This window comes from Leptonychotes weddellii, chromosome 5 (genome assembly GCF_054177405.1).
Source record: "Leptonychotes weddellii isolate Sample4059 chromosome 5, ASM5417740v2, whole genome shotgun sequence".
Taxonomy (NCBI): domain Eukaryota; kingdom Metazoa; phylum Chordata; class Mammalia; order Carnivora; family Phocidae; genus Leptonychotes; species Leptonychotes weddellii.
The window spans coordinates 55,457,713-55,483,133 of NC_138373.1; the positions used below are offsets into that span (position 1 = coordinate 55,457,713).

The 25,421-nt window shown below is 42.1% G+C and overlaps 1 protein-coding gene and 1 pseudogene across 2 annotated transcripts in view; one reads left to right on the plus strand and one right to left on the minus strand.

The window, feature by feature from the left end:
• Positions 1-25,421, minus strand: part of APBB1IP (amyloid beta precursor protein binding family B member 1 interacting protein) — a 115,813-nt gene that overhangs the window by 20,803 nt on the left and 69,589 nt on the right. For both annotated transcript variants that reach the window (XM_081820758.1, XM_081820757.1), the window contains exons 8-10: positions 16,292-16,378; positions 13,601-13,744; positions 8,955-9,065 (exon numbers count right to left, since the gene is read on the minus strand). In XM_081820758.1, the coding sequence (XP_081676884.1) occupies positions 8,955-9,065; positions 13,601-13,744; positions 16,292-16,378 (342 nt within the window). The remainder of the gene's footprint in view (positions 1-8,954; positions 9,066-13,600; positions 13,745-16,291; positions 16,379-25,421) is intronic.
• LOC115945129 (large ribosomal subunit protein eL21 pseudogene) lies at positions 3,835-4,362 on the plus strand (annotated as a pseudogene).

Below are 25,421 nucleotides of genomic sequence, written 5' to 3' on the forward strand. Positions count from 1 at the left end.
ACATGAGAGGGAGGAGGGTCAGAGGGAGAAGCAGACTCCCTGCCAAGCAGGGAGCCCGATGCGGGACTCGATCCCGGGACTCCAGGATCATGACCTGAGCCGAAGGCAGTCGCTTAACCGACTGAGCCACCCAGGCGCCCCTCCTCTAGGATTTTGATTAGGAGTTTTCCTGAGGGTGACAATACAGAGCTCCCCAGTGTTGCCTGTAGTCTTCCATTCTGGCCAGCAGATGGCAGCATACACTTCTGAATGGCTGCTGTGCCTTCTCCCCCGTTAGGGGTTCAAAGCTTCCTCATTAATTCTGAACGTTAGATTTTAGCTTTATTATAAATGTAACCCCAATGATCATCCTCTGTGGGGGCCTTTAAAATGGAAACTCTCTATCAACTCAGATAATGTGGCCTAGCAGCAAAAGTGGATTTGTAACATTAATTAACTGGAAGGTCATATTGATGACAAGTGACTTATTTCCTGGATGGAATGTAACATTCCACAGATGCCTGCAACACTCCCTCCAACAATGGAATCCGCAAAGTCAAACCAAAGTTCTTGTCTTTCCGTAACTGAAACACAGCTCCCTGACTTACAACAGCATTCTCGTTGACGGTCATGTAAGAGGGGCAAACTTGGGTCTCTTCAGCAACTTAATGCTTACAATTTTTCTTAGAAAGCAGTTATTATTTTTTTTTCTCCTGAGAAATTTTTAAAGTTAACATGGTTACCTTGGGCTTGCTATCTTAAAATATTCTTCGTTTGTTTTTTGGTTCATGCTTCGCGAGAGCCAGGTTCCTAACCGCAGACTATACGTCACATTGTGCTTGCAACGAAGTGCACCAATCAGCTGTCTGGGTAGAGGTACCCACTCGAGCAGCACAATAAATAATTTCTTAAGTATGTTATTTATCCAAAGAGAGTAAAATGTGGTTATTCCATTGAACATAATGGGTTTTGAGGATAAAACAGAGGCAAGAACTCTTGAACTTGGGTTCTGACATGGCCCCCCTGTGATGATGAGGTAGATGTACAGACCTTGGTTCATTCTCACTGACTTCCTTACACTACATGCATACTACAAATGTACATGGGAGAGTCAGCAACCGATGACCTCTGAGGTTGCTTGCAATCCTCAGATTTTATGGTTCTAAGACGAGCTATCTAGTGGGTACGAGGCTCCTTCCTGGCTCCCAGGACGTCAGACAGCAAGTCACTGTGCTTGTTTTCCAGTCATGGTTTAGGACCTTGCCAAGGGGTTTCCTCCCTGAGCCTTTCACTGAAAAATTATTTGCAAAGGGGTTTAAGGAAAAAAAACTGCTGGTTCAGTACCACTGGCCAGTCTCTTGTGCAATTGGTTGGATTGTTCCTGAAAGAGAGAAGCTCTTTCATGCAGCACAATACACAAGGGTCAGGGCAACTGCAGATCAGAACAGATCTTACAGATCCTCTAAACTGAGGCAACTCTGTGTTACAAAGGAGAAAACTGTGTCGAGAAAGATTAAGCCAAAGCCGAAGGAATGGCTAAGAACTAAAGACCTGTGCATTCACCAAATACCTTGGGGTGCTAAGAAATATACCTGTCATTAATAAGGATGAATAAGAGGCTCACACCATAATTAGGAAGTGGCGGCTGGGGATGTTGCTGGAGGAGACATATGTCAACAAAAATATGATTACTCTATGACATGGTGAATTTCATAATAAAAGTTTGAAAACAGAGAATGAGAAAGGCTCTTTGGAAGAAGTGTATTCTATCACTCGATCCCATCTGAGGCACATCTAGAAATTCTGTGTGGCTAAGGCCTGGGAGCCATGGAAAGAAGAGGCAGAAAATGAGCTGGAGCCAGAATCCAGTGCCTGGTGTCAAGCTCGCATCTGGACATTGTCCTGTAGGCATCAGACATTTTAGAAGATCAGAGGGATGCAGGCAACCCCCGGCAGTGATGTGGAAGATGGGCTTGGAGTGAGGGGGAAGGACAGACAGAGAGGGCTGGATGAGACACCTCTGTGATGGAAAATCAAAGGTTGATGATGGGTTGGACAAGAAAGGGAAGGGACTTCTAGGATGGTTTCTCTATCTGTAGCTTGGAAAAGTAGTTGGGTATTATGGGCGTAACTGCGTCCCCTCTAAAGATATGCTGTAGTCCTAACCGCTGGTACCTGTGAATGGGACCTTATTTGTAAATAGGATCTTTGTAGACATAATCTAGTTAAAATGAGGTCACGCTTGATTAGGGTGGGCCTTAATCCAATATGACTGGTGTCCTTGTGGGAAGAGAAGAAACACAGACATGCAGGGAGTGGAGGGCATGTGATATAGAGGCAGAGATCGGCGTTATGCGGCTGTAAGCCAAGGAATGCCAAGGCTTGCTGGAAACGGACAGAAGCCAGGAGAGAGGCATGGAGCAGATTTTCCCTCAGAGCCCTCCAAAAGGAACCAACCCTATGGACACCTTGATTTTAAACTTCTGGGTTCCTGAATTGTGAGAGCAAAAATTCCTGTTGTTTTAAGCCAGCTGGTCTGTGGAACTTTGATATGGCAGCTCCCCAAAAGTAATACAGTGGGGGATGGTACCACTCATCTGGAGTGGGACTGCAGAAAGGTGGAGTTTGTGGGGGTGGAGAGAAAGCTGAAAACACCATGTGACAGGTTATGGCTGAAGTGCCCTTGGGCACAGTTATCTCAGGTGAAAGACTGGGAAGAGAAGGTGAGACAGTTGTCTATAGACTGGGAATTATTAGTGTGCAGACAACAGCTGGAGATGTGGCTGTGAATACGATTCCTCCGAAAGAGCAGGAGGCTGGTGAAAACAGAATATCGAACCCCGGAGAACATTCCAGTGTGTGTGGGAGGAGGAGGACCCCGCAGAAATGGAGGAGCAGGTGGATAGACGGGTCTGGGTTGAGGGCGAGCCTGTTATCACCAATGCAAATGACGCCAGGAGGACCAGAAGCCTGAGGATTGAAACAGCTGATTGTTCACCAGAAACTGTAATAATAGTTTCAGCACAGGAAGGAGGAGAAGCCAGCCAGAGTGCAAGCTCCACAAAGCCAAGTTATTTGTTTTGTTTACTGTGTATCCTAAGGTCCTGGATAGCAGTAGGTTGGAGAGAAATATTTTGGAATGAATGAGTTTTACTGACAGAATAGAAGTTGAGGACAAGGAGGACATACTGCTCTCTCAGGAAGTCTGAGTGAAAGGGAAGGCAGAAGCCAAAGGTGTGGGGAAGATCAAACTGAGGGAAGTGATTTGGAATACCCGCCCAAGGAATATTTGAATGTGTTGTAGCCCAAGAGAAGAATTCTCTGGAGAGAGGGTGAAGACGCTGAAGCAAAAGGGAGTCACGGATGGTGCAGGTCCCAGGGAAGGGTTAATGTTGGAGGGACTGGCCTTGGAGGAAGGAGCCTTTTCCTCTGAGACACAAAGTTGGAAGGATGATGACTGTGTTAGATTAAGTTGAGAGGTAAACAGGAAGTAAACCAGGGCAACTCAATCCTTCCCTTTTCTGTCTTCTCCAATTAGAAGGCAAGGTGTGCTGACTAGAGAGGTTCATAGGTGAGAGACTCTTTGAGAAGAGTATAGATGATGTCAGGGGATGAGGTAGGAGATTGAGTTGAGCAGAAAGCAGGGGGAAAAGCTGCTAAAATCTTCTGTGAGGGCAGGAGTTGACCTGGTCAGCAAAAAGCAGACTCAAGAACCAAAAGTGAGCTACTTAGCTCAACTGTATGAGCCCCACATGTGATGTGGCTCTTGAGTAGGCTAGGGAAAGGAAGGTGCAGTACTAAGAGAATGTTGACCCTAAATCTTAGCTCTAAGAGATTCAAGATAGGAGCGAAGAGGGAACCGCCATCTTCCAGTAATTCGCCAAAATGACCAACACAAAGGGAAAGAGGAGAGGTACCTGCTATATGTTCTCTAGGCCTTTTAGAAAACATGGAGTTATTCCTTTGGCCACATACATGCGAATCTATAAGAAATGTGATATTGTGGACATCAAGGGAATGGGCACTGTTCAAAAAGGAATGCCCCACAAATGTTACCATGGCAAAACTGGAAGAGTCTACAATGTTACTCAGCATGCTGTTGGCATTGTTGTAAACAAACAAGTTAAGGGCAAGATGCTTGCCAAGAGAATTAACGTACGCATTGAGCATATTAAACACTCAAAGAGCTGAGATAGCTTCCTGAAGTGTGTGAAGGAAAATGATCAGAAAAAGAAGGAAGCCAAAGAGAAAGGTACTTGGGTTCAACTGAAGCGCCAGCTTGCCCTACCCAGAGAAGCACACTTTGTGAGAACCAATGGAAAGGAGCCCAAGCTGCTGGAACCCACTTCCTATGAATTCATGGCATGATAAATGTAAAGAAAATAAAAGACCTCAAGACCTTAAAAAAAAAAAAAAAAAGAAAAGAAAAAGATAGGAGTGAAGAGAGTTCGTTCTCAAGAGAACACACTTTATGTTTAACAATAAGCATGAGGTGACCTTGGCCAAGTTCATGAACCTCTGGGAGTTTCTGTTTCCACATCTACAATGTAGAGATGATAATGCCTCCCTCGAAGGGCTGTTGAAAGATTAAGTGAAATAATGTATGAAAGGACCCAACACAGAGCCTGTAACATGAGAGGGCATACTACTATTAATATTAATGACAGAAGGGATAATAATTAATATTAATGACAGCACAATAGGGCAGGGAGCTTGATGTGCATTTCTGTTCATTCATTCGTTCAACAGATGTGAATTAAGCATTTAATACTGATTCAGGCTCTGGAACATAATAGTAAACACAAAAGAAAAAGTTTATATTCTACTAGGGTAGAAATCCAATAAAAATATAAAACGTTACATAATATAATTTCAGATTATGAAAACTTCTGTGAGGAAAATGGAGCAGAGTAAGGGGTAGAGAGAAGATGAGTTAATGGAGCAGAATTCCAATGCTCTTTCCATGATAACTCCATGGCCTCTGAACAGACCTCGATAAAAACATCATTTCTCCTGGAATATATTTACTTCCACTGACCCATCGCATTTAGCCTCAGAATGGAGTGAGAAAGAATTCACAAAGGAGGAACTTCATCACAGGCTCGGAATGGGAGTGTGCCTCAAAGACAAGTACAAGGAAAGAAATGATTCTCGAGTACCAAGTCCTTTCTTTGGATTCTGGCATCTTTCCCGTGAGTATGCACAAGCTCTAAGGGACTGAGGGACAAGTGACGTCTATCCTGCTTTCTCAGAGTGTGGTCCTGGCAAATGGCAGCAGCAGCACCTGGGGATTTCGTGGAAGAGCTAATTCCTGGGCCTGATCTCAGACCCACTGAATCAGAAACTCTAGGGGCCCAGAAATCCGTGTTTTAGCATCTCTCTTGGTGATTCTCATGCACAGTAAAATTTGAGAACCACTGGTCAACAGAAATAATTACTAATGATAAAGTGTTGTAATAATGACTACCAATTAATGAGTGCTATGTTTCCAGACATGGAACTCAGGGTGCTTTGAACATATATTATTTAATCCACATAAGAAGGGTCGGGTACAATCATCCCCACTTTGTAGAAGAGGGCCACAGGGTGTAGAGAGTGTCGACAATGTGCCAGGTGACAGGCCAGGACTCACACTCTCATCTTCCTGATAGCAGGAAGGTGGACTGTCATAATCAGTAAGCTCACACTGAATAAGACACTTTTGGACTGGATTTCTCAATCAGTGCATGGCTATGGAATCATACAATCTCTTAACCTGCTTCTCCATATCCCGAATTCCTTTTGTAATGTATATACATATTCTTTGAATTCTGTACATCTCTTCACCCTAATGAAATATTTTAATGTCAAGAGATTTTTTTCCCATAGTGGACAGAAAGGGAAATAAGTGACCAAATGTTCATAAACAAGTTAAGTTCTCCAAACTGCGACAGACCCTTTTACTCAGCAAATTAATAACAATTCCCAGTATTTTGGGAAGGTACTGAGAATCATGCTTAAGAGCAGAATGAGCAGGGTGACTGCTCATAAAATTGGTTTGAGAACAAAACTGATCACATTCTGAGGAAAAGGGAAATGTTCCATGAGGACTGTTCCTGACTCCTGTCCATTTCTGTATCTATCAGGCCTGCTTTTTTCCTCTATCTTGGAGCCCTGTACCACCCCTAAACCCCACTTCAGAGAAGCCCCCAACCCTCTCCTGAAGGCTTAGGCCTTGGATATGTGGGTTTTATTAAACATTTTTTTTTTTTTATTTTTTTGGATATGCGGGTTTTAGATGTTCTAGTCCAATACCCTGGGTCTCAGCATGGCCATTCTTGGTGCAGCCCAGAGTTACCTGCAACCCAGGTCAGATCATTCAAATCGTGATTCCAGGACCTACTTCCAAACTTGTGAGTTGGCATGAGAAACTGAGTTCCTGTCCTGCTCGCTGTGTCTAAACCTCATCCTGGGAACCTCTGGGTCTGGGATATTGTTTTTCTCTCACTAGACATCCCTGCTGAGCCTCTGGGCCCCAGCCCTGGGTTTGGGGCCTTTGCTCCCTCCTGACAACTGTCATTCAATTTGTCCGCTCTAAAGTGTATTCCATTACCAACTAAGCCCTAACGGTGGATGTTTGGAGGTAGGACACATTCTAATACTCTGCGTGTGAAACTTGGCTGTGCTTAGGGAAAGCAAAAATTCCTGGGCCCCATCCTTAAGCATTTTGAGTCAGTGGGTCCAGGGCCTTGGAACTTGTATTTTTACCATGAGTCTGAGTCAGCCAGTTACTGACCAGCATTTCAGAACCTCTCTCAAAACCTTCTCCCTGCTTAAGAGATGCGGGCATTAGAATGCACACGTGGAAATGAGGGCCTCCAGTCTGCTAATTTCTCAGGGTCTCAGAATTCCAAACAAGGGCTATGGGGTCAGACAGGAATACAATGAAGACATGGTTCAGGCCGGCTGGTGGCAGGCGTGGGGCAGGGCAGAGATTTTGCATCCTAACAAACAGCAGTCTCAGAAAGGGGCCTCTGAGCCACCACCTGGTTGCTTTCTTTCTTTTTTTTAAGTAGGCTCCACACCCAGCGTGGAGCCCAATGCAGGGCTTAAATTCTTGACCCTGAGATCAAGACCTGAGCTGAAATCAAGAGTTGGACGCTTAACCCAGGTGCCCCCACCGCCTGGTTTCTTATTGTGGTTCAGCCACTTACTGGTTGGGGAGTCTCTGTGCTCAGCTTCCACATCTATATTTTAGGGAGAATTATGGCTTTTACCTCAAAAGGTTGGTAAGAGGATTAAATGTGTTAATGTATGTAAAGTGCTTAAAACATTGCCTTATAGATGCTATGTGTTTGTCATTATTCTCACTACCCCATCTATGCCAGGAACAGGAAAGGAGATGCGGGAACCTGAAGTAGGCAGGACATTCTCCTCATCTCTCTTCCTTCTGACCCAAATGGACCCTTGCCTCAGGGCCTTTGCACTTGCTGTTCTTGTTTCTGGAATGCTCTTCCCTGGGTAATTCTTCCTCCCTCACTTTACTCACATCTTTTGTTAAATGTCATTCCCTCAGAGACCCTTTCCCTGGCCAACCCATTTAAAGAGGCCCTGGTCCTGGCACACTCTGTCCCCTACCCTGTTTCATATTTATCCAGAGCCTTAGCATTACCTGATATCACTTTCTTTTTTTGTTTATTGCCATTTCTCTCACACTGAATATAAACTCCATGAGAACAGGGATTATTATAAGTTTGGTTCACTTCTGTATTCCTAGCACCTGGGACAGTACCTAGCAGATAGCTGGCATTCAATCAATATTGAGTAAATGAACGAATGAATGAATGAACGAACGAACGAATGAATGAATGCCCAGGCTGCCTGCGCTCAATCAGAGTTTTGGGAACGTTTGGGTCTAGGAGACAGACACCCAACTCCTGGAGTAACAGATGCGTGACAACATCACACTAGTGTGAGCACCTCTGAGATCATCTCTAATGACGTGGTCCTTGACAAAGAATATGTTTGCCATACATGTTAAATGTTAAGTGTTGTCCTCCACTTACGAAAATGATGTAAACCTGTAGTACAGACTTTGAACCACTTCCTCAGGAGAGGTGACATGGACACCCACATGCAGTGTGGCAGCAGACATTTCTAGGAACGTGGTGATGGGCTTCTTCCGTCGGGGGGGTGGGTGGGTGACTGACCTACAAAGGAATCTCACCAGGACCCTGGTCTTATTAACACCTGCTCCACAGACTTCCATCCCAGATGGAAAATGAGGAACCTGACTCTCAGGAGAAATTCTGTACACAGCCTTGTGCCATACCTATGGAATTAGATAATCAGCACTTTCTGGTATGAGATGTGATTGAGGGGCTGAGAAGGGAAAGGAATTTATGGTGTTTGAGGCAACGGTATGGTCAGAATAGCTACATAAATTCCCTGAATCCATTTCTAGGAGTCAGTTGTTAATTTGGCGGAAAACAGTCGCTTCTGCCCAACCTTCCAAAAGACGGTGCTAACGTAAACCTTACCAAACACCCGATAATTACCTTTTGATAATATACACCTTAAAAAGTTTCAAGACCCAGTAATGCTATTTTTAGACAAAGTTTTTTTTTCTATTTTTTGTATTTTCTATATTTTTCCAGGAAATCTTGTGACGTTCCTAATTTCTAAAAACTTCTTACAGTGGAATAATGGTCCAATAAAGAACTGAAAAACCATAGATCAGATTTGTTCAAAATGGAGAGCTTTCATTTTTATAAGTGATGAAGAAGCCTGGACAGATTCATTATAAAATAGTTTTAGATTCAGAAACAGGAACTGAGGGCAGAAATGCTTCCACCTTTCCTATTTTGGTTTAAAATGAAAAAATTACTATGATACACTTGTGGTTAATTATATAACATTTAGCATTTTTTTCCCTTAAAAGGAAATATTGACTCGAATTGCTCACAAATCTAAATCAAGGACTTCTTATGACATACCTTTAAAACAAAGCAGTAGTCAGTGGGTGCTTTATATTTAATTTTACACTGAATCCCATAATAAATGTTGACATTTTCAAACTGTATAAAACATGCCAGATCTCGAGATGTCTGAAAGACAAGGAAAAAAATAACCTTAACTGAGTTGACAGCTAATAATTTTTCAAGGCTGTCCTTGACGGCACAACTAAGGATTACATGTTAGCAGAAAAATATTGAATTTTAGGTAACTTATTTAAGCATCTATCATGTATATATTTTCTGAAAGTCAAGTCGGCATTTTTAGAGGTAAAAGAGCACACCCCAGACAAAACGGCGTGCCATAGACCCAGCAGTGGAGTGGAACGTTGTACTGCTTTTCTGGCACCTGTATGTGGACTCCCAGGGCCAGAGCTGACTGGCTGACCTTGAGCCGCTGTTACTGGTGCGGTCAAGGCGAGGGGACTGACCACCTAGTCAGAAATTTCATTCTGGCTTCTGCCATTCCAAGTCAGTGATTTCATGATTGAGCATTCAAAAAGAGAAAGTCCTCCTCAGGATGAACAATAAGAGGTAAATTTGATGCTCAGTAAATCAGCACACACGTCATGCACTTCTCCCTGAGAAAAAAAAAGATTCCTTTCATGCTTTCTCTTCGGTGCTGGTGTTGCCATGGAGACAGAAACCTCTCCACCATGTATAATGTGCTTGTGAGGACTGCAATCTCTCATCTACATATTTGGTTACACTTCAATTAAAATTCACCCTATTACTCTTTTTTTTTTTTACCTTCACATTCTATAATTCTTTACTAGGTTATTGAATAAAGAGCAGAGGGCAGAACGGCTACACCTCAGTGCACAATTCCTCCTTTAAAGATGGCTGTACAGTTTTTTTCTTGTAAGATATTTTCTTCTGGATTTTCAAAGTCTTGTTTTCTTTTAAACTGAAAAAATAAAACCTATTCATCATAATTTTAAGAACACTGTATTATACATATATATAATTAAATGAAAATCTTCTATGCTCCTTTTTTCTGATTCCACTCTTTTCTCTGGAAGTACCATTGTTAATAGTTTGGAAGTATTCTTCCAAATGTTTCTGGGTGAACATTTATATACATATGTATATGGGTAGACATACCTATATACATACATACACATAAACAATTTTAAAAATATGAATGATGAGATTTTACTATAAACACTCTTCCATGAACTTGCTATTTTCTTAACATAGTATCTTGGGGTCTTTCTATGTCCAGACATACGGACGGATACACAACAGTCATGGAGTGAGTACACAGTGCTCCACTCCATGGGCGTAACGATTTATTTAACCATTCCTACCACAGATGACTAGAGGTTATTGTAATCTTGCTCTTGCAAAAAATACTGTGCATATGAACAAATATTTCCGTGGGGCTGATTGCTAAATGCGGAGCTGCCATTTGAAAGGGTATTCCCCTTTATAGTCGAAAAGATCTTGTTAAATTGTCCCCCAATTTGGCTGTATCAGTTTATATTCTAACCTTCTGAGCATGACAGTGCCCATTTTTCTTACTTACTCCTGCTGAAATCTGGATATTATCAACATTGTTCATTTTATCAATCTCATAGGAAGAAATATTTCACCTTTCATTTTACATTTCCCTGATATACTACTGGTAAGACAGAGCAACTTTTTAATTGTTCACAGGCTATTGATATTTCTTTTTCTGTAAATTCTCACTTAATAAGCTTTTCTGTTTCTCTATGAGCAGGTTTTTTTTTTTTTCTTATTGATTTGTTGAGGTCTATATATTTTGTGGGTATTCATATTTGGTTATACATGCTAAAGTGTACTCTCTAACTCCAGAGCTAGTCTTTAACTTCTTGTTTGGTATCTTGGGCAGTAAAGAATTAAAAAACCCCTGGGTGGGGGGTTGGGGTAACTGGGTGATGGACATTAAGGAAGGCACTTGATGTAATGAGCACTGGGTGTTATATGAAACTGATGAATCACTAAATTACTTCTGAAACTAGTAATACACTACATGTTAATTAAATTGAATTTAAATTAAAAAAATTAAAAACACTTTCCATGGTCAAATTTGTCCTTTTTTCCTTTATAATTTTGAGTTTTTAGTCTTACTGAAGGTTTCCCCATACCCAAATTATGAAAATATTAACCTATATTTTCTCAGAAAATTTAAAACAAAATATAGATAAAAGAAGATTTTATATTTTTTCTAAATATATTTAATCAATCTATGATTTAATTTGGAACATGGTATGAGGTAAGAAACTATTTTCTCCAAATAGATATACGATTTTATTAAATACCAATGCTATTTATTAAATACCATAGTCATTCTCCACTACTATAAAATGCTCACTTTAATTTCCCTTATATTACTAGATCTGTGTTGATCTGTTTTCTCCACTTGTACTGTTTTTACCTAATGTTTTGGCATCTGGAAGGAGGAGTTCTACCTCAATTTTCTTCACAACTTTTTTTTTTGGGGGGGGAACAGTATCTCTTCCTGATTAATTTTATTTTTATTTTTTTTCAACATGGGGCTTGAACTCACAACTCTGAGATCATGACCTGAGCCAAGATCAAGAGTTGGACACGAAACCAACTGAGCCACCCAGGCGCCCCTCTGATGAATTTAAAAATCAGTTTGTGAAATTCAAGTCAAAACAATCCTATTGAAATTTTTCTTGGGGGACACCCAGATGGCACAGTTGGTTAAGCGGCTGCCTTTGGCTCAGGTCATGATCCCAGGGTCCTGGGATCGAGTCCCGCATTGGGCTCTTTGCTCAGCGGGGAGCCTGCTTCTCCCTATGCCTGCCTCTCACCCTGCTTGTGTGCTCTCTCTGTGTCTCTCTCTCTGACAAATAAATAAAATCTTTAAAAAAAAAGAAAGTTTTCTTAGGATTTAATATATAGAAAGTTTGGGAGAGAATATCTTTTCATCCACCAACATGGTATATTTCTATTTATTTCAGTTCTATTTCACTTCCTTTATTTACTTTTATATTTTATGCCACATAGGTCTTGAACATTTCCTGTTATGTTTATTGTTGAGTATTTTGTATTTTTTTGTTCCTACTATGCATAAAATATTTTGCATTATATTTTAATTTGCATATTGTTTGTACAAAGGAAAACAGTTTCTTATTTGGTAAATTTATTTGGTCCTAATAGCTTTTCAGTTGAGTGTCTTATATTTCTGGTAGACAATCATGTCAAGTGTGACTAAAGAGAGTTTTGTCTCATCTTTTCCAAAAAATTCTACTTCTTATTCTTTTTCTTGACTCCTGGATTGTTCCTCCATTCCAAGGTTAATGGTAGCAGTGAGAAAAAGTACTTTGGTCCAAAGCCAGTTGAACACTTCTAATTTTATCACTAAGTGTGTTGTGATAGGTTTATTTATACATCTCATTTACATGTAAATGCCAAAGTCTTTTTTCCCCCAAACACTTCTAAAACAAAATTATTTGTGGGTCAGCTCCTCTTACGTCCCCATTATGGGACTGGACTGAAGATGGCACAAATGGGAAGGTATCAGTTCTCTAAGATCGACACTACGTAGGAGCCGTTGCTGCCCCTAAACCGAGTGTTACCCATAGTGCCTCTCCTGCATTCCAACAGCGGTAAGAGAGTCTTCCAACTAGAGCGGCAGACCTGGATATTTCCCAGGACTTCACCTGCTTGGGAACGTGGGTCAAGCCTTATTGGAAGAAGCCTGCAATTTGTACATATGCCATTTGGTGGTGCCCTGGATTTGGAAGTGAAGGCAAAATGCTTCAGAGTACCCCAGATATAGATGAGAGAGGTATCCTAAAGCTTTTTATGGGTAAGCAAAAGATGGAAATGCCCCAAGCCTCTAAAAAACGGTCTTAGAAAAAGCTAAGGGTCAGAATGAGAGTCAAAATTCATTTCAAAGATGGAGAATTTATGATATGCTTGTAGATCTGAGGCAATAATCTTAAATCACCATGTAGTTTAATGATACCTAAGACACTCTTCTAAAATAGGCAGGTAAATGCATCTAGTACACCTCAGAGAACAATTTAAATGTTCAAAGTATAAGGGCTACAATCTTAATGTAGATCTCTCAACACTTATACCTCTATGATTCCAGATAAAGGAAGTTTACTATAATGGTAAATACAGAGGAAGAAAATCTTCAGAAATAGATATGTAAAGTAACAAATTAATCTCTAGAAAAGTGCTTCTGCCATAATTTTTGAAACCTGACTTTAAAATAGATAAAATTCGGGCGCCTGGGTGGCTCAGTTGGTTAAGCGACTGCCTTCGGCTCAGGTCATGATCCTGGAGTCCCTGGACCGAGTCCCGCATCGGGCTCCCTGCTCGGCAGGGAGTCTGCTTCTCCCTCTGACCCTCCCCCCTCTCATGTGCTCTCTCTCATTCTCTCAAATAAATAAATAAAATCTTTAAAAAAAAATAGATAAAATTCTTCACCTTCAGGAGAAAGCTATGGAAAAATTCAAAAGGACTTCTGCAATTCTGTCTGAATAGGGTATGTATTTGTATAAACATCGTAATAACACAAATTTCAGAGTGAAAGAGTGCATTTAAGTTGCCACCTGAGGATTTCTTCAGTTTCATTTTCATAAAATGATTTTTTGATAAAGAGTTTTATTTTTCCTTCTCACCTTAGTTTTTCCTTTGGGTACATAATAAATTCCAGAAGCCCGTAAAAGAAAATAGCGCCTTTTCCAGGATTTCTTTCCATCTTCTTTCAAATAAAGAGCTCCTTCAAGTTCTGGCACAATGATGGATGTTCCACAGAAACTTTCCTGAAATTGAAATTCCAATTATAGAGAACCCAGGAAAGAAACAAAAACCACATTTTTGTTCACATTTAAACAAACTATGGCAAACTAGGCTTTAGGCTAAAAGTCATTTGTTTATAACTCTGAATGCATACAATTACACTGCATGCTATTTGTCAAAAGAGAGGAGGGATACCATGGTGGTTGAATCTCAGCTCTTGAGTTACACTTCAAGGCTTCTTCACCACTTAGCTTTGTGAACGTGGGCAAGTCACTAAATCTCAGTTCCTTTACTTGTAAAAACGGAGTCATAATAGCCCAGCTTAACAAGAAAGGTTGTGAGTACAATCTTGGTTTACTCTAAAAGCAAGCATTCCATAAAGGCTATTTCTGTTATTGTAAGTTGGTAAATACAAGAATTATTCCTTTTCCTACAAGTAAAAAAATTACTATTTTACTGCTAGGAAATAGAAAAATTAGAATATATAATCCTATACCTAAATATGTGTAAGTTAATTTATTCCTGTGATGGTTTTCTTACTGAAGAACAAAACAAGCAATTAATACTATGGTATCAGAAAAGGAGAGGGACAAAATAAATTTTCTGGGTGTAGATTTTCAAATGTCAAAACTTGCGTACAGTTATATAATTCTTAGAAATTTCTTTTGAAAAAGCAATGCAGTAAAATTACATATCATTCTATCTCCCAGTTCAAATACTCAAATTTATTTTGGGCTTTCTTTTTTATAACTTTCAACCTCCTTTTGGGGTGCCTGGGTGGCTCAGTCGTTGGGCGTCTGCCTTCGGCTCAGGTCATGATCCCGGGGTCCTGGGATCGAGCCCCGCATCGGGCTCCCTGCTCCGCGGGAGGCCTGCTTCTCCCTCTCCCACTCCCCCTGCTTGTGTTCCCTCTCTCGCTGTGTCTCTCTCTGTCAAATAAATAAAAATAAAATCTTGAAAAAAAAAAACCCAAAAAAACAAAAAAACTTTCAACCTCCTTTCATTCCATCTCATAAATGTAGAATAACTTTTATTTTTGTACCCTGAAAGTAAATTTATATGTAGTAGAGCTGGGATACATTTTTGTTCACATTTCCCCCCAGTTTAGCTAGCATTAGTTTCCTTGTCAATAATCTTTTCAATCAGATTTTTGTTCCAAATTGGAAAGCAGGATAATGCTGATTTTTCATAGTATAACATGCTTTGTATTTTCTTTCACATCCAGCTTCTAATACACTGCTCAAGTCCTGTATCAAGAACTATTCAGGCAATTGTATACATCAAGGCACAAGCAGTCCCTGATTTACAGACAGCTGATGGATAAGCACTGATTAAAAACAAATGGCTGTGTCAGGAAACTTCACCCTCCCCTTCCATGTCTGTCAGTCCTGATCACTGCTAGGTACACTCAGAACCTGAATCTCCTTGCTGCTAGGGACACCTGGTGCTTTCTCTTCCTCAACTCAACCTGGAGTCTGGTAAATGCAGAGAACATCCCCATTCCCACTGCAGGGCCTCTGCGGGAAATACCCACTGTGTGCTCTTGGCCCCTGAAAGCAGAATCTGTAACATGTTTTCAGAACCTTGGGAGTGGCTGAAGGTTCTAGCACCTACTCCACCTGGTACAGGGCTGGGAGAATGTGGTGGGGAGAGAAACCTGTGCGGGAGCCTGGCCAGACCTTGGTGAATGAGAGGGTGTTCGTCAAAGTCAGCCAGCTGGTTCCAGGTGTGAATGTGGCCCAGGTGTCACCGGGTCTTCTGAGTTTTCAGAAGAAGCCTCAAATCTACTAATTCAAAAAAAGGTCAACACACTGTTGAAGAGGAAGAAAACCTGTCTAGGGCTCCAGCATGCCCATCTGTGACCTGTGATCTCTGCACTCCTTTGCATTATGTGCTGGGAACAAAGCCCTGAGTTTCAGCATAGTTAGTATGTGAAAACTCACTAGGAGTTTAAAAAAAAATCAACCATTAAATGAACTTCTGGAACATGACCCTATAGTGACAATCACAAACATGTGCAGAGTAATCGACACAATGCTTCCACTACCTCCTGGGACAGCTGTAATAATTCAATATGATCCAGGAGACTGAGGTCCTTGGACTCGCCCGATAACACATGAACCTCAGTGGTAGGCCCAGAACTTGTGTCAGGTTTCCCAACTCCAAAGCTCATCCTTCCTACCACACCTGGCTATTGGAAGAGCGTCTTAGAATTCACTGTAAAGGTTTGGAATTCCTTACATCTGACTTCTGTGGTGCACTTAAGTAATGAAAAACATGGAACGTTAAGAGGTGAGTTTTATGCGGATTCGTAAGTGTTTTAGTCCAGAATTACTAATCCAACTTCATGAAAGTGAAATATAGGCCAAAGCCATACTTTTAAACAACTGACTCAAAGAACCAGTTTAATTATCTAAATAGCTATAATTTAGTAATAATTTGATTTTAAAGCCCCAAGTTAAAATTTCAGTGTGTCTCAGAATCTCCCATTGTTCTAAGAAGCAAATAATTTAAAAATAGATACAGTTAATACCCTTCTCTTTTCTTCCACTCAGCAAAATTAAACTTACCTCAAGTAAGGATTCCTTGTTCTTAGCATTCATTTTCTCATTTGTTTCCTTTCCTTCTTTTTTTCCTTTGTTATCCAGGTAAAAATTCTAAATAAAATATACAAAGAGCAGATCAGTAAGTGTTCATCGCCATGCTAACCACTGCAGGGAACCCATGGTCTTGCTGGAGAGAGAACACCCACCTACAGGAAATAAAGTGGGAACCACAGCCTATGGTATGTGTCAACCAAACACCTACCGACCGACCGTTTACCAAGCGCTGACTACGTCGTCACTGAGGCTGATGTAAAACCTTCTCTTCTAGGGGCGCCTGGGTGCCTCAGTCGTTAGGCGTCTGCCTTCGGCTCAGGTCATGATCCTAGGGTCGTGGGATCGAGCCCCGCATCGGGCTCCCTGCTCTGCGGGAAGCCTGCTTCTCCCTCTCCCACTCCCCCTGCTTGTGTTCCTGCTCTCGCTATCTCTCTGTCAGATAAATAAATAAAATCTTTAAAAAACAAAACAAAAAAAACCCTTCTCTTCTTCCTGCAGTGCACAATCAACGAGGAAACAAAAGTAAGATAGAAAACACTAGCAAAGGATATGACACCATTTAGTTGTTAAATTCCATTGTCTAGAACACGTGCCCAATGCTGGAGGCTGGGAGACACTAATGTCTTGGAAGAGGCTGGGTCTAGATTGCAGGGGGAGCCTGTGTCCCAAGTGCAAGAGGGTGACTTCTCTGGCTTGTGGGTGTCATGTGGCTTCCCGAGGCCCTGTGGACTAGAGATTCTGGCTTATTAAAAGAAGCTTGAAATCTGGAGTTTTATTTATTCATTTTAAAGACTGATTGATTGATTTGTGTATGTGCGTGTGTGTGAGAGAGAGACAGACAGACGGACAGAGAGACTGAGAGAGCGCAGCAGGCAGAGGGAGAAGCAGGCTCCCCACTGAGCAAGGAGCCCGACGCAGGACTCGATCCCAGGACCCTGGGATCATGACCTGAGCCGAAGGCAGACGCTTAACCCACTGAGCCATCCAGGCATCCCTGAAATCTGGAGTTTTATTTATTCATTTTAAAGACTGATTGATTTATGTATGTGTGTGTGTGTGAGAGAGAGAGAGACAGACAGACAGACAGAGAGACTGAGAGAGCGCAGCAGGCAGAGGGAGAAGCAGGCTCCCCACTGAGCAAGGAGCCCGACGCAGGACTCGATCCCAGGACCCTGGGATCATGACCTGAGCCGAAGGCAGATGCTTAACCGACTGAGCCATCCAGGCGTCCCTGAAATCTGGAGTTTTATAAATGTTGGTGACTACTTTTAATTTTTAAAAACCATATGGGTCAATCACAGCATGGAGTTTGCTGTTTGCAACTTCTAGGGACAGAAAGAAGTAGAAAGGGCATTTCTGGGAAGGACTAGCCTCACAAAGACAGGGAAGAACGTGGTTCAAAAGCATTCATGAATGGGTGCATCGTTCTAAGTAGAGTGTGTATTAATCTATGTATCATATTTTGTTAATACTGAATATCAATGAGATGGCTGAAACTAAATGTTAAATGAATAAGTTTCCAGAAAATCATGAGCATCCAAGGGTTAATCTTCACATAGCCACTACAGCTGAGGTATCAATATACAAAATGATTATTATGAGTGACCACTGTCATAATTAAAACACTGAAGATTTTTATGTGTAAATGTAGTTTTGTAAAATAATGCATGAAAAAAATGAATTAAAACTAGAACATGTATCTCTGGAGCATAGTAACTAAAATAAGGACCCTCCTGGATTTAGACACAAATGTTTATTTATATTATAAGAGTGTTTCTCCAAGTGTGATTCCCCAGACTAGGTTGATACTCAGCAAAATGCATGTTCCTGGGATCACCACCTACTGAACTGGAATCTCTGGGATGGGGCCTGGAAATCTGCATTCCAACATGCTTCCTGCATGATTTTTATTGACACTGAATTTTAAGAACAGAGTGTACTGCAGATGGTCAACAGACACATGAAAAGATGCTCAACATCACTCATCATCAGAAAAATACAAATTAAAACTACAATGAGCTATCACCTTACACATGTCAGAATGGCTAAGATGAACAACACAAGAAACAAAAGGTGTTGGCAAGGATGTGGAGAAAAGGGAACCCTCATGCACTGTTGGTGGGAATGCAAACTGGTGCAGCCACTCTGGAAAACAGTGCAGAGGTTCCTCAAAAAGTTAAAAATATAACTACCCTGTGATCCAGTAATTGCACTACTGGGTATTTATCCAAAAATACAAAAACATGAATTCAAAGGGATACATGCATCCCTATACTTACTGCAGCATTATTTACAATACCCAAGTTTAAAAGCAGCCCAAGTGCCCATTGATAGATAAATGGATAAAGAAGATGTGGTATATAGATACAAAGGAATATTATTCAGCCATAAAAATAATGAAATCATGCATTTGCAATGACATGGATGGAGCTAGAGAATATGCTAAGTGAAGTAGTCAGAGAAAGACAGATACCATATGATTTCACTCATAGCTAGAATTTAAGAAACAAAACAAACAAGCAAAGGAAAATAAAAAGAGAGAGACAAACCAAGAAACAGACTCTTCAACTACAGAGAACAATCTGATGGTTACCAGAGGGGAGGTGGGTGGGGGATAGGTGAAATAGGTGATGGGGATTAAGGAGGGCTCTTGTGATGAGCACCGGGTAACGTATGGGATTACTGAATCACTATATTATACACCTGATAATGTAACACTGTGTGTTAACTATACTAGAATTAAAATTAAAACTTAATAAGTAAGTAAATAAATATTTTTAAAAAACAGTGTACTGGACAGAGGGGAAGGAAACAAAGTGCAGGCAAATAAAATGTGCAAAATTAGGATATTTCCGAGAAACAGGATGCCTAAAAATGGTGATTTGCCAGCTTAAATAAGGGAAATAAATCAAGTACAATTACTCTGATAATTCTTATTGAATTATCTTTTAATATGTTTTTCAAGACTTTTAACTTTTACTTATTTGAAAGGATAGTATATCATGAATTAGTGTGATTATCATCTAGGGTTCCGAAACCATTTTAATTTTACAGGTTTGGTTTGAAGACCATGACTAACCATAACAGGTAACATATACCACCTGCCAGAACTCTGCGCCAAGGTCTCACTTACAAGAACCGCGTAACATATGCATATTACTATTTTACAGATAAGGAAGCAGAAGGATTAGGTGATTGGCCAAAATCCAATCAGTGCCAGAGCTTTGAGTTTTTCCTATTTTTTTCTCAGCATTAAAATGCTCTAAATACCATAGGAGAGAACCCAGATCCACAACAGTGTAGATGCACTTAATGCCACTGAACTATACTTAAAAATGATTACAGTGGTAAATTCCATCTTATGTATATTTTGCCAAAATAAAAAACAACAAGCAGTCATAAGAGTGAATGCAGAGTGCTGCTCCCAAGTACCCCTCGCTGGAGAGTCCTGGAAATGTGAATTATGTATGAAAGAATGAGCAGAGAACACGAATGAGGAAACCCTGTAGCATGCGCTTTTCATCGTCATCTGGGAAAAGGAGAGCACCTGCAGGGACAGGTAAGGGAAAAGCCTTTCTAAACTGTGAAGGGCCTCATTTTATGAGGATATCCCAAAGGGTCAGGATCTGCAGTTGTGTCTTCCTCTGAGATTTTCTCTGAGACCCCTCTCACTTTTTCAGCTTCAGAATAAGTTTTTTCCCCCTCCAAGTGATGGTGCTATACTGTTTTCGTTTTAAAGAAAATGGAAAAAACACAAAGTAAACCAGAGCTGGAGTTCAGGGAGCTTAGTCCTTAGAACGGACTGATCGCCCTTGGGTCAGAACTTTTCATCAGTCGGGTGGTCAGCCAACTCAGTTTGGGCTGCTCTGCAGCAAGCAGCAGAGCTCAAGAGTGAACTCATTATCTGTTACACATGGAGCTGTGGGCAATCTGAGCTGAACAATAAGAGAACTTTAAAATGGGAAATGAGACTTTCAGTTACAGCTTGCTCCCTTTTCTCACAGCTGAAAATGCAAGATTCGGAGGCAGCTGAAAAGCAAAGAAACAGAGCATTACTTTTTAAAATATATTTTAAAAATACATTACTTTTAAAATACCACCTTCTTGGAATTAAGAGCAAACCAAGCAGTTATCAGTCCATGAATAAAGATCTGTGAGAACCCTCTACATGTAAAATACCCCTGTTCCTGAGAATCTTTTTCTGTCTCATTGAGAAGATATGTATAAATAGATGGCTATGATCTATAGATGGGGAGCTACATGAGACACTGCATAAATTCAAAATGAGCCATTTCTATAGGTTTTCAGAAAGGAAGACAATCACTGTAGGCTGAAATGGTCAAGGAAGGCTTTGCAGAGGGGGTCAAAGTTTGAACTAGGCCTGGAAGATGTTCCATATTCAGATAGGGAAAAGGAATGAGGAAAACATTTGAGGCAGGAAGAGAAGCATGTACAAAGGCCTGGAGGTAGTTAAAGCCTGGGTATCTTCGAGCCACCAGTCTGGCTACGGCTGGGGACTAATGCAGCACAGCTGAAGACCAGACTCTCCCTGCCAATTCTTCTCTTCTCCCCATGTCCGAATACACTCGGGGCCCGTCATCAAGTGACGGAGCGGTGCCTTCGCCTACCATGGGTGGAATTCCTGTCCTTGCCCCACTTGTGTTGGGCTCAGCCACGTGACTTGCTTTGGCAGAACAAGAATGTGGGTGGAAGGGCATCGATTCTGAGCAGAGGACTTGAGAGGCTGTGTCATGTGTCTCCACACAACCCCCTGTACTCTTGCCATTCACTGTGAGAAGCATGTGTCACAGGGAGCTACTGGTTTGAGGACAGTGAGAGACAAGACCTGACTCACATTCTGGAACCAAGGATGATGACCCAGGAGAGAGGAAATGTCTGTGACTGTAAGCCCCTGGGATTCGGAGGTTGTTTTTATGCACTGAACACTGACTGATACACACGCCCACCCTGGCTGGTGAGTGGATCTAGGGCACTGAAGCCAAGGGTAGACTTTCCTTTAACATAGGAACCACATTGGAGACCAGAAATGTGATTACTGTAAGAGTTCCTCCTGCTGGGCCTGGTCCTGGATGGTCAAAGATGAACCTTGGTGGGAGAGGGAGGGTGGAAAGGAATGGCGGAAAGATGCCATGATCATTCCACCATGTTAATTTTCTCCCTCAGTGGCTGGCACCCTTCTGCACCTGAGGGGCAGAATGAAGTTATGTTTCTCTCTCTGTTCCTCACTCTTGCAGCCATCACTGAACCACAACCACCACCAAATTTCAGTTAAGGAACAGAACAGATGATGGAATGAACATTGCCTAAAATATCAACAACGATCATCGTTGGAGTGCAGGATTACGGATAATTTAAATTTCATTTCTTCTGTTTGTCAACTTTTTTCCCTTACAATAAGTTGATGTTATTTTTGAAGTCAGAAAAATAAAATATGTTACTAAAAGAGATAAAAAGAAATTCACTAAGCAAGCCACCTCATATTAACTGATTCGCCAGTACCTTCTTTGAAAAACAGATTGTTCAGGCTCCCAGCAAGAAGAATGGCTAATGTTAATACTGCAGAGCTTCTCTACCTCCAGACACACTCCTCAGTCCTTACACCTCTCTTCTGGTTTCCAGGCAACATCACTGGTCTCTGCATAGTGGGACTTTGTGTTGGCATGACCCTGGGAAACAAAACTCTTCAGGTTGCAGCTGACTTCCACTTCAACAGCAGGCCTTATTTAGGAATAGCAGACAACCCTGTGCTTCCAATCAACTGGGAAGAGGAACTTTTCTAACGACAACCAGGCTGAGAAACTAAGCTGCTTTTTAAATAAAGTTGCTTTTATTAGGATAGTAAGTGTCCCGGTGCTCCTGGGTGGCTCAGTGGGTTAAGTGTCTGCCTTCAGCCCAGGTCATGATCTCAGGGTCTGGGATCGAGCCCTGCGTCCGGCTGTCTGCTCAGCGGGGCATCTGCTTCTCCCTCTCCCTCTACTCCTCCCTCTTGCACGCATGCTCTCTCTCTCTCCAATAAATAAATTAAAAAATCTTAAAAAAAAAAAGAGAGAGTAGGTGTCCTAACCCACTTTACCCAAAAGAAACAGTACCACCTGGGCAAGAGGGGCCCCTGCCCTGACTCCACTCTTTAGAGGGTCTCTGCTCTAACCTTCACCCAGCCACTCCCCTACTCACAGGGCGACAAGTCTGAGGGGCTAAAAGGATATGCCCACTTGGAGCCAATGATCCCCCTACATTTCAGTCCACACTCTACAAACCCAGACCCTTGGAATTCCCTGCCCAAATGGCTCTGAGACTCTGCCCTATATCCATCCTCCCAAGGGTAGATGGCACTGTTAGTGTGTACATCCTAGGCCAGAGGGCGGCCAAGGGGCAGCTCGTTGCAGGGGAGTGATGGGTTGTCTGGAGCCTACTCTCTGGGCTGGATCATCCACATCATGCATGCAAGGCTCCCATGGTGCAGGATGGATGGGATGGGTGGGGCGGGGGGGGGAAGTCTAGAGGTAGGCCATGAGCAGCTCCAAGATACCACCTTGCACAGAACTCAAAGAAATCTAAGAATACTAAGTCCAAACTTTTAGGTCATTATGAAGGCATTAAGGTAAGAAGATAGAACACATTTAACTGCTTATTGACTTGATTTAGAACTTTAAATATATAGATATATGGTATATAAGCCTTCAATCTACTCTTGCCCCGGGCCCTAATAAATATTGGGGGTGGGCTTGCACAGAGGCCTGTCCTCCATTCCCTGTGGGATTCCACATTGCCTCCCACCCCATCCTTTTTATTCTCTTCTTCTAGTCATCAGGCCTACTTGAAATGCAAAATAGAAATATAAAAGAATTTCTTCAGACTCTTTCTCTTTGAGAAGATGCTTAATTTTCTGGGACATTTGAAACCTTGGGAAACTTTCTCAGTTATAGAACAGCCACAGTTGTTAATGAGTAGAACATGACATCTCCCCTTCCTCATCCTGGGTTTTCCTGCCCATCAGCCTACAGCCTTTAAAGTCTACACCCTGGAACCTGGGCTAGAACAGGTCCCCATCTCTGACAACTTTGTCTCAGTGCTTAGGATACAGTGCTAAATACCCTTCCTCAGCCCACAGTATGCTGGCTATACTTCACTGGCTACTGACCCCATGCCCCCAGGCACACAGCCAAGCAGAATGTCCCCATGTCACTCATTTGTCCTCTGCATGGACCTCACTTCCTAAAGAATGCTGGTTGCTGTTTTTATTTTCACACTAGTTCCTAGATGCTTCTGCTCCTTCTGTCCATTACATCCGGCAGATAGGCCCTTGTATCTTGCCTACGGTCTCTTCCCTGGCTTTATTCTAGGACAATGTAGATGCTCAAGAAATGTTTGCTGGTTTTGAGCATCTTGAGCAAATACCTGGCATCCTGGGGAACCTAGGGATTAAATCCTTACCCCCTTAGTTTGTCCTGAACAACTTCAGGTAGCCTGAGGTTAGACTCCTATTCACACTTCTTTGAGTCCTTGCCCAAAACTTCCGCGATTATACAACACCGCTGTCCTAGATCAAAGTCTGGTCTGGCTCCACTGTGATCACCCTAATCTGAGAGCAACCGCTGGAGAGTGGCTACCACCCTCCTGCGTGCCTCCACTGTTTCTCTTCTCCAGACTGTTCTCAACAATGAAGCAAACTAAAATAATGATAATTATTACTCTTTGTGTGGATGATAGCCTTTAATTCTCCCCGCACACTTCTAAAAACAAATTATCTCCATTTTCAGACAAGAAAATAGAGACTTGGTGAAGTTAAATGATTTGCTCAAGGGCCCACGGCTAAAAAGCAATGGAATCAGGATTCAAATCCCACCCATCCAACTTTAGGATCCACAGTCTTGGCCACTCCATGAGAATGCTTTCCAGGGAGAGGCAGTTTTGTAGAAGGCAAACTTGAACAGAAGATGCCATATTTATGAAGCTGAAAACTCTCAGCACAGTGTGGCAGGCCCACCAACCTGGCCGGGCACACCACTGTCCCCACAGCGTTCTCCACAGCAGCCTCAGTGGGCCTTTCTACTCCTTGAACATGGCATACAATCTTGATTCTGGGCCTTGATAATCCTGCACTATGGCTTAGAATCTCCCCCTCTGCCTCTCTCCCTCATCTCAATTCCCTTGGTGAACATCAGAAACATTGCTTCCTCAGGAAGGCTGCCTCTGACCCCAAGAACTGGAAGACCCTCCTGCTGGAGGCTCCCAGAGTCTCCTAGTCTGTTCCCATTACAATATACACTTCACTGGCTATAGTTAGCTAAGTGTCCTTACTGGTTGACAAGAAGTTCAGTAGCACCCACTCTCTTTGAGCCTCCTGAGAGTTGAAGATGAAAATGACACAAATCATCATTTTAGAGTAGTTGTGACAGATTCAGAAGTAGGGAGACAGTTAACTCTGGGGGAGCCGGAGCCACCATTCAAGGCCAGGGGCCTTTAAACTGCGTCCCCTTTGGAGCGTGTACTGAAGCCGCTTGAAGGGTACATGGGCATCAAGTTCCACATCCTCAACTTCCATGTGTACTCTTCTCTAAAGTGGACCTGCCTGAGAACGGAAGGCCCTTTTCCCACTTCACACGAGAAAGGCACACCTTACAGGCACACCGAATCTTACTGACCTGGGTGGGAAGTTCAAAGGCTCCAAACAAAGGGACAACTTGAAACACAGGTGTTGAGAGAGGGAAAGACTCACCACTCAAAACAAATCTTTTTGGAGGTCAAGTGGTTTCTAACTCTGCTTCTACACAATGGAAGGCAGGCACCTAATCATCTTGTCAGGTGGTGTATTAAAAGAAGCGTCACTGGGGTGCCTGGGTGGCTCAGTCGTTAAGTGTCTGCCTTCGGCTCGGATCATAATCCCAGGGTCCTGGGATCGAGCCCCACATCGGGCTCCCTGCTCCGCAGAGAGCCTGCTTCTCCCTCTCCCTCTCCCCCTACTTGTGTTCCCTCTCTCGCTGTCTCTCTCTCTGTCAAATAAATAAATAAAATCTTAAAAAAAAAAATTTTTAAAGAAGCATCATTGATCCCTCAGTGACAGATAACTTGGAAGGAG